Source organism: Osmerus mordax, chromosome 25, assembly GCF_038355195.1.
Source record: "Osmerus mordax isolate fOsmMor3 chromosome 25, fOsmMor3.pri, whole genome shotgun sequence".
NCBI lineage: Eukaryota > Metazoa > Chordata > Actinopteri > Osmeriformes > Osmeridae > Osmerus > Osmerus mordax.
Genome location: NC_090074.1, coordinates 7,940,986 through 7,949,160, shown reverse-complemented (window position 1 = coordinate 7,949,160; position 8,175 = coordinate 7,940,986). Strand labels below are relative to the sequence as shown.

The 8,175-nt window shown below is 41.8% G+C and overlaps 1 protein-coding gene across 3 annotated transcripts; it reads right to left on the bottom strand.

Moving 5' to 3' along the window:
• Positions 1-21: 21 nt before the first annotated feature.
• On the bottom strand, positions 22-8,129 carry grpel2 (GrpE-like 2, mitochondrial). Of its 3 annotated transcripts, none has more exons than XM_067229360.1 (4): positions 7,947-8,129; positions 3,256-3,400; positions 2,910-2,991; positions 22-815 (listed from the first exon to the last, which is right to left on the bottom strand). In XM_067229360.1, the coding sequence occupies exons 1-4, from the start codon at positions 8,030-8,032 to the stop codon at positions 322-324; spliced, it is 807 nt and encodes a 268-aa protein (XP_067085461.1). In that variant the 5' UTR covers positions 8,033-8,129; the 3' UTR covers positions 22-321. The 3 variants fall into 3 exon arrangements, with proteins under 3 accessions (XP_067085461.1, XP_067085463.1, XP_067085462.1); XM_067229362.1 differs by having other exon boundaries at positions 3,271-3,400; XM_067229361.1 differs by having other exon boundaries at positions 3,256-3,391.
• Between the last annotated feature and the right edge of the window lie 46 nt (positions 8,130-8,175).

The following is an 8,175-nucleotide window of genomic DNA, read 5'->3' as shown; positions in this document are numbered from 1 at the left end:
CACACACAGAGAAACCATACATATAATACTATGTAGATCTTTATTGTCCACTCCACATAGTGGTATAACCCACACAAAGGTCACATTGGTATCAGTGCCAAAGATTGATTCATACAGAACTGAAAAGGTTGATCCAAACATATAAAGTGCATATAATCACCTTCAAATAAGTGCATGGTGTTGAATAGAAAACATTCTAAATATGTACTTTAGAATTTTCACTTTCATATAATCTTTTGGGTAACACTTACATTCCGAACAGTTTAAAGGCAAAAGTACCAGAACAGGTTCAGGAGTGTTTTGGTTCTGGAATTTTCAACACTAATCAGAACCTTTCAACCCCTTCCCCTGCGTTGCCACAGCGATACCCACAAGGGCGTGGCGAATGGTGCGTCCATGGAGGGTGTACCCTTCCTGCTTCACCACTGCGATGGTGGAGGGCTCCACCTCCTGGTGGGCAGCTGTGTGGCAGACAATCTGGTGCTGGTAGGGGTCGTACCTGGACCCTATTGGCTGCATCTTTTCCAGGCCGTGCTTGGTGAAGACCTCCTGGAGCCTGGCCTGGACTTGGGCCAGCTGCCTGGACACCCTGCCGGTCTGGTCCTGGCCCACCTCCAGGCCCTCTCCCCGTGCTTGTGCAGTGATATGGTCCAGGCTCTGGCCTTCATCTTTTCCCCCCTGTGAGTGCGCAGTAGTCTGACCCATATCTCCCTGCTTATTGGTAGTGGATTGGTCATGACCCCCATGTTCCTCTTTAGTGGTCTGCTCCAATAGGTCAACTACATCCACCAGGTCCCGACAAAAGCTCTGGATCCCTGTGGGAGAGGAGTGGAAGATACCATGTTGTTATTCAGAAATTAGGGGGTCAGAAGAGAGGATGCTTTTTATGGCCATGCTGGAGAGAGAGTGCTTAGGTCAAGGGGTATTTAGGGCAAATTTCTGGAGAGAGGGCTAGGTCAAGGGGTATTTTGGACCTACCTCTGTCTCCCTCCTAGGAAGAGAGATAATAGGATAACGCTGACATGGAACTGCCATGTCAGCCTTATTGGGTGTGCTTTGCCTTCGGCAAGGGCACAACCTTTGTTCTCTCACATATATATTATTATTATTATTATTATTTTTATTCTTTTTGCCCCCCTAAAACTCAGTAAATATTTGGCCTACATAGACAACGTAGGTGTCAAAAGTTTCGTCTTGGTAGCGATTGAGTTGCTTCTATTGGAATTTACGTTCCGTTGCATGGTTTGGGCTTCAGTTAAGTTTTTGTGGCGAAAAGTGAAGCTAACGGTGGCTAATTTGCTAGCCACAGTCACTGACGTTACTAACGTCACTACGTCACTAACGTCACGAAAACACGCGTGACTACCTTTGGCAGAACATTCGTTTCGCATCTGTTAACTTGGGGGATAGCTAGGCTAACTATAGCTTTACTGCAAGGCAGCTGCAGAAACGCCACAAGCAAAGAGGCCAGGGTGATAAATATTTACTCATTTTACTTTGTGATATGACACACAATTGTGATGTGTAATGTACAATATAAGCTGATATTATTAAGGAAGTACATCTACTTTCGGAAACAGTAGTCTACTATTTCACTGACATATTAGCATCATGACATTAGCCTGTGTTGCCCGGGCAACACATACTACAGTGGTCTATGATGTATCTGTTTTCAATCGTTAAAATAAACATTCCTCACATATAAATTTTCGTTGTAGGATTTATTCTGACATTAGTAAACGATTTGTTGGTGAAATTACCATTACCTGTGGTTTCAAACCAGTGTAGCTCACTGCAACGCTGTAGCCTACTGTACCCGAGACACTAGTGTGAGTAGCTAACAAAAACTCCTCAGCTGTTTAAGTCAAACGGCAACAGAACATGTTCGGCACTCCCCTTACTCAAAAGTCTTTCAGTAGGGAAACTATCTGACTACTAACCTGAACTTCATTGCCACAGCCTAAACTTTGTCAATCTGTTCATGAAAATAATTAATTTCAGCCTAAACCGTACAACGGAACGTTTAATTGAATTCAACCAACGCAATCGCTATCAAGACGAACACAGCAGTAGTCTAGTACTGTACTGTAGTAGTAGAATTTACCGGGGCAGCTTCTCCACACAGGGCTATATCGCATTTTGAGTTGTTACTAACAATGATCGCTACCAGTGAGCTTTTTATGAATGAGCTATTTTCCACTAAATAAATATCAAGCTTATTTACGTTTTTGGGGGCATATTTTCAGTTAGCAGATGGTACTGTTTGAATCGCGATTCTATCTTCTGCCGGTAAAGTCGTAGAATAATCTTCAAAGGGGGTTCTTTATTAATGAATGAATGCAATATGAGTAGGCTAAATGCCTGAAAATATCACGAGAAGGGACAACTTAAAAGGACGTTTAAGTCATAGAGATTAGGTCCATTTGTACACCGGTCTGCCAAATGTATTCGTTTTGATTCAGCCTGTCAGCTGCCTCTTGCAGGGGAAATGAGAAGACATCATATTTCATTCTACACTTCACTCGTATTTTGAGTTGTAAATGAGCAGCAAAAAAAGATGCTTTTAAATCTATGTAATCTTTATAAATAATAAGTAGGCCCGATGCATTTTTATATAAAATATACAGACCCCTGTGCAACCGACGCAAGCAAGCACACCCTACAATTTCCCCAGAAATTGTATCCTCTCTAGTTTGTGATTGAGACAGCTGTTCACTTCTCTGCTTGTTTTGCTGACCATACCTCAGAGACACTTTGCAACTGCAATATCAGTGTCTTTGATCTAATCATTATTCTTGCCTGGCTTCACTCCCCTGTCAGTTGACTACGGTAAATACTATACAAATCCCAGAGCTCAGTCAAAGCCACACTGTTGGTGCAGGATGAACTCTTTCTCCCTCCGGCCTCACCAAACAACTTGGCGTCCTCAACAAACTTTTGTGTTCTTCTGCGGACCAAGTCAGAATCGGCCATGGCTCTGTTGTATCGCTCCTGCAACACAAAATAACCACACAGATGCTAAATGCTTATAAGATGTTTGGTTTGAATGCTGTATGACAGTTACAAGTCAGTGAAGGGGTTTTGTGACACAAACAAATGTTTCATTTTAAGAGAAGGCAGAAAACTAGATGAAATAGCTATTAAAAATCACATTTAACTAACATTACATTGAAAAAGAACATTGAAGAATTGGTAGCAGACAGTATACACATCCACAAACTACATAACTGTTTGTGTGAGAGGCATGTTTCTTACTGTGAGGTCTCTGACCTGCTTCTCCAGTTGGTTGGCTTTGACCTCTAGAGCCCTGACCCGACTCCCTGGCAGGCCGAGGTCATCTGTGGGGAGGTCATTGCCATAACAACCTTTGCTGCTCTGTTTTGCCGCAGTGCTGTAGGTGCTAATAATAGAGATGGAAAAAGAGAGAGGAGGTAGATGTAGGAAAAGAGACAGATTCAGGGTGAGGGAGAGATAATGAGGGAGAGATGTAGGGAGAGAGGGAAACAAATGTTGCAACAAACACTGACAAGCAACATTTCTTAAATGGTGTGTTATGGTGGAGGATCTTACATTTAGTCATTTAGCAGACGCTGTTATTCAGAGCGCATTACAGTAGGTACAGGGACATTCCCCCGAGGCAAGTAGGGTGAAGTGCCTTGCGCAAGGACACAACGTCATTTTTGCACGGCCAGGAATCGAACCAGCGACCTTATGATTACTAGTCCGATTCTCTAACCGCTCAGCCACCTGACTCTTACAATGCTCTTGTACAATAGGTATGAGAAGGTTTGTAGCAGTAAGTCTCATCATCCCCCCAAAACATAAAAACCACTAGAGACTACATAGATAGTACATTATACACATGGGGCGGCTGGTATAAATGGGCTAACAGGGCTAAGCCCTCTCTATCTTTTACAATTAAGTCGAGACATTTTTTGTGAAAAAAACAACTTCTAAATGGGCTAAATAGGCATGGGATCTAAATGGACATATTTTTTCCAGCCCAAACGCATCAGCTACGTTCATCTTCATAGTGTGTGACAGGTTTTGTGACATGCCCCCTTGGTTTGCTGCTAGTTTGGGCTAAATTCATTCAGCCCACAGGCCACTGACTTTTGACCAATGACAGCTGGGGTGCTACTGTACAAGAGTGGGACTTGTGAATGACAAATGTCTGGCACGCTCTCATGACGTGTTGCCTATTTGGACTAAATTAATTCAGCTCACAGACGCCGTTTTTTGACCAACTACAGCGGTATAGACAGTCAGGTGCTAGTGGAGCTGTAGTATGCTAGTAGTGTGTGATAGAGTGGAGAACGTGATTGTTGAGATGGCTGGTGTTACAATCATTTTGGATCAGGTGGGTCCTTTACTTTGTCATCCGTTTTCTTTGTTATCTTTAGAAGAAAAGGCAGAAAGAAGAGGTCAAGCGACGGGGGCACACCGTCCAAAGGTAGGTCAAATAACTAAAAATGACAAACGTCATAATCGTACGTTTTGTCGAAGTTGGTCGGAAAGAAAGGATTGGCTAAGGGCAAGTCTAGCTGAAAATTTGCTTTTCTGTTTTCCGTGCTTGCTTTTTGGAGGAGACATGGCTTGTCATTGTCCCCAAATCAATATCAAGATTTTAACAAATGGATTGGCCATATGTGTTGCCTACTGTCGTGTCGGCTGCAGCCTGGTTGAAGTAAAATTAATCAGGCTATTCTTGTGGTTACTTATCTATAGTAGCTTATTGTTGTAGAGCACTTATAACAGGTATAGGTAGGCTATATAATTGGGTGTGCTCAAGCCTTCGGCGAGAGCACAACCTTTGTTCTCTCACATATATATTTATTTATTTATTTATTTATTATTTATTTTCGCCCCCCTAAGGATCAGTCAATATTTGGACTACATACACAACGGCGGTGTCAAAAGGTTCGTCTTGGTAGCGATTGCGTTGGTTGTATTTTTATTTACGTTCCGTTGCATGGTTTAAGTAGAAATTGCGTTTTTGTGGTGAAAAGTGAAGCTAACGGTGGCTAATTTGCTAGCCACAGTCACTGACGTTACTAACGTCACTACGTCACTAACGTCACGAAAACACGCGTGACTACCTGTAGCAGAACATTCGTTTCACATCTGTTAACTTGGGGGATAGCTAGGCTAACTATAGCTTTACTGCAAGGCAGCTGCAGGAACGCCACAAGCAAAGAGGCCAGGGTGATAACTATTTACTCATTTTACTTTGTGATGTGAAACACAATTATGAAATGTAATGTACAATATTAGCTGATATTATTAAGGAAGTAGGCCCACATCTACTTTTGGAAACGGTAGTCTACTATTTCACTGAAGCATTAGCATCATGACATTAGCCTCTGTTGCCCGGGCAACACATACTACAGTGGTCTATGATGCATCTGTTTTCAATCTTTAAAATAAACATTCCTCACAAATACATTTTCGTTGTAGGATTTATTATGACATTACATTACAAGTAAACGATTTGTGGGTGAAATTATCATTACCTGTGGTTTCAAACCAGTGTTGCTCACTGCAATGCTGTAGCCTACGCGAGACACTACAAAAACATCTACACAGCTGTAGGAAGTCAAACGGCGACAGAACATGTTCGGCACTCCCCTTACTTAATCAAAAGTCTATCTAACTACTAACCTGAACTTCATTGCCACAGCCTAAACGTTGCCAATCTGTTCATGAAAATAATTAATTTCAGCCTAAACCGTACAACGGAACGTTAAATCCAATTCAACCGACGCAATCGCTACCAAGACGAACACAGCAGTAGTCTACTAGTACTGTACCGTAGTAGTACAATTTACCGGGGCAGCTTCTCCACACAGGGCTATATCGCATTTTGCGTTGTTACTGACAATGATCGCTACCAGTGAGCTTTTTATGAATGAGCGATTTTCCTCTAAATAAATGTCAAGCTTATTTACGTTTTGGGGGGCATATTTTCAGTTAGCAGATGGGACTGTCTGAATCGCGATTCCATCTTCTACTGCCGGGTAACGTCGTAGAATAATCTTCAAAGGGGGTTCTTTATTAATGAATGAATGCAATGAGTAGGCTACATGCCTGAAAATATCACGAGAAGGGAAAAACTTAAAATGACGTTTAAGTCATAGAGATTAGGTCCATTTTTACACCGGTCTGCCAAATTTATTCGTTTTGATTCAACGATGAGGCTGCCTCTTGCAGGGGAAATGAGAAGACATCTATTTCATTCTACACTTCACTCGTATTTTCAGTTGTAAATGAGCAGCAAAAAAAAATGCCGTTAAATCTATTTAATCTTTATAAATAATAAGTATGCATTTTCATATAAAATATACATAAATCAGTTGTAAAAATGTCATTCAAAAACGGACCCCTGTGCAACCGACGCAAGCAAGCACACCCTACAATTTCCCCAGAAATTGTACCCTCTCTAGTTTTGTTGTTGCAACTTATCTCGGATGTAATTCTGCATTTTCTGCAGCGTGAACTATTGATGAATGAATAGCCTATACCTTTTTAGCCCAACCACCCAATATCTCCACCAGCCTCACTGTATACACATATTACATATATGATATATTATATGTATACTTCATATACATAATATGCAGTACACTACAGCATTACATTAGAACACTGTGAAGGGCATTTGGGTGCCACTGTCTTTCCACAGGCAGACAGTTTGCTGAACAGCAGACGCACTCATTTGAATTTGGCATTATGTTACCTGACGTTATCGTGTACTGTATGTTGTGTATATAATATCTATGAATATGTATGTAATGTGTATAACGCATAGCCTACGCATCTATAAAGCTTATTGATGGTTTTGTTGTTTTTCAGGGATGACGTCAGTGTTACCCCAATGAAAGCCCGAGCACATGTATTTTTGTATTTTTAATACACATGACAATAAAGTTAAACTTTGACTACTCTTATGTAAGTCTCTATGTCGTACTTCTTTGAGACTTAGCACTTAAGCACTATCATTACTGGTAGGCTACATACCTCCTAAAGAATGTATTATGCTTATTAACGTTTTTGCATTGTGCTTATTAAAGTTAAGTCTTATGAACTTAAAAGTGTGCTCAGGCTTAAACATTGTGTCTCACACAGAGCGGGGGGAGTCATGGGTGCAGGCGGAGAAAGAGGAACAATCCAGACGAGTCTCGACCACAGAGTGTGGGGAAAAGGCTGTATTTTGTGTCTCTATCTCTTCATTTTCAGAAACAACCTTGAAACCGGGTGGAGACGGCACCCGAGCAGGTGGGACGCGTCGGCAAGAACTCCCTGCTGCACAGGAGAACAAGCTCAACCCTCTTCTTGTGTTTTTTTGTTTTACTGCACTGTATAATATATGCTGGGGCAGGGACAGACAGTGAGTTGGACTTCGTGAACCAATCCAAACTCTGTTGCAGGTAGGGAAACGTAGACAACCCCAGAGCTCTGTACTTGTTGATTTCCAACTGCTGTATTAAAGCTGATAATATCGGACCTCTGCGACTCCAGACCACTCTTTCTAGAACACAGATTTGTGTCATCGAATACCATCATTACATATTGGAATAGACACAAAGAATTACAGTCCTTCACTCCTCCTAGGTCCCCCAATTTGCGCCATCATCCCCCGGCCCCCCGTTGTAAAGGAATGTAGCCTACTGTACTGCTCAAACTCAGTTTCTTGAGAATGCTTGTTAGATTAGCAATACAGTAGCCTAAAGGCCACATGGAAGCAAGGGGAAAATCGTATCGATGGGGACAAAGAAGTGCAACAGTACACCTAGTTTACAAATATGTAATTTGCCCAATACCTCTTCGGCAATTTTTGTTACGAACGAGTGGACAACGTTTTTATTAATTTATGTTTCATACTTTCATTGAACAGTCTGGAGATGTCCAAACCCAGCCACGTCAGAAAGAGGGAAACTTTGACTAACCTGAAATGACCCCATATCCAGTGCCGTAATCTGCACACAACGGCTAGAGTAGCTCTACTAGTGGAGATATTACAGATGGTCATCATCCTTCTGAAACTCACTTCAGAGATTTACATTCTAGCTTCGAAGCTGCTGAAGGGGATTCTTCCACACTAACGTCTAGTCACATTCCGCAAATGCTATAACTTTCACACGCACTTGATCAACGTAATTCCTAACGTACGTCGTG

Bases quoted from the DNA above. Each gene is read 5' to 3' on its own strand.
- grpel2 (XM_067229360.1), bottom strand. From the start codon at position 8,032: ATGATGACCATCTGTAATATCTCCACTAGTAGAGCTACTCTAGCCGTT. The intron at 2,992-3,255 runs GTAAGAAACATG...TTTGTGTTGCAG, and splicing joins AGCAGGTCAGAGACCTCACA to GAGCGATACAACAGAGCCAT. The intron at 816-2,909 runs GTGAGGCCGGAG...CCTCTCCCACAG, and splicing joins TGAGGACGCCAAGTTGTTTG to GGATCCAGAGCTTTTGTCGG.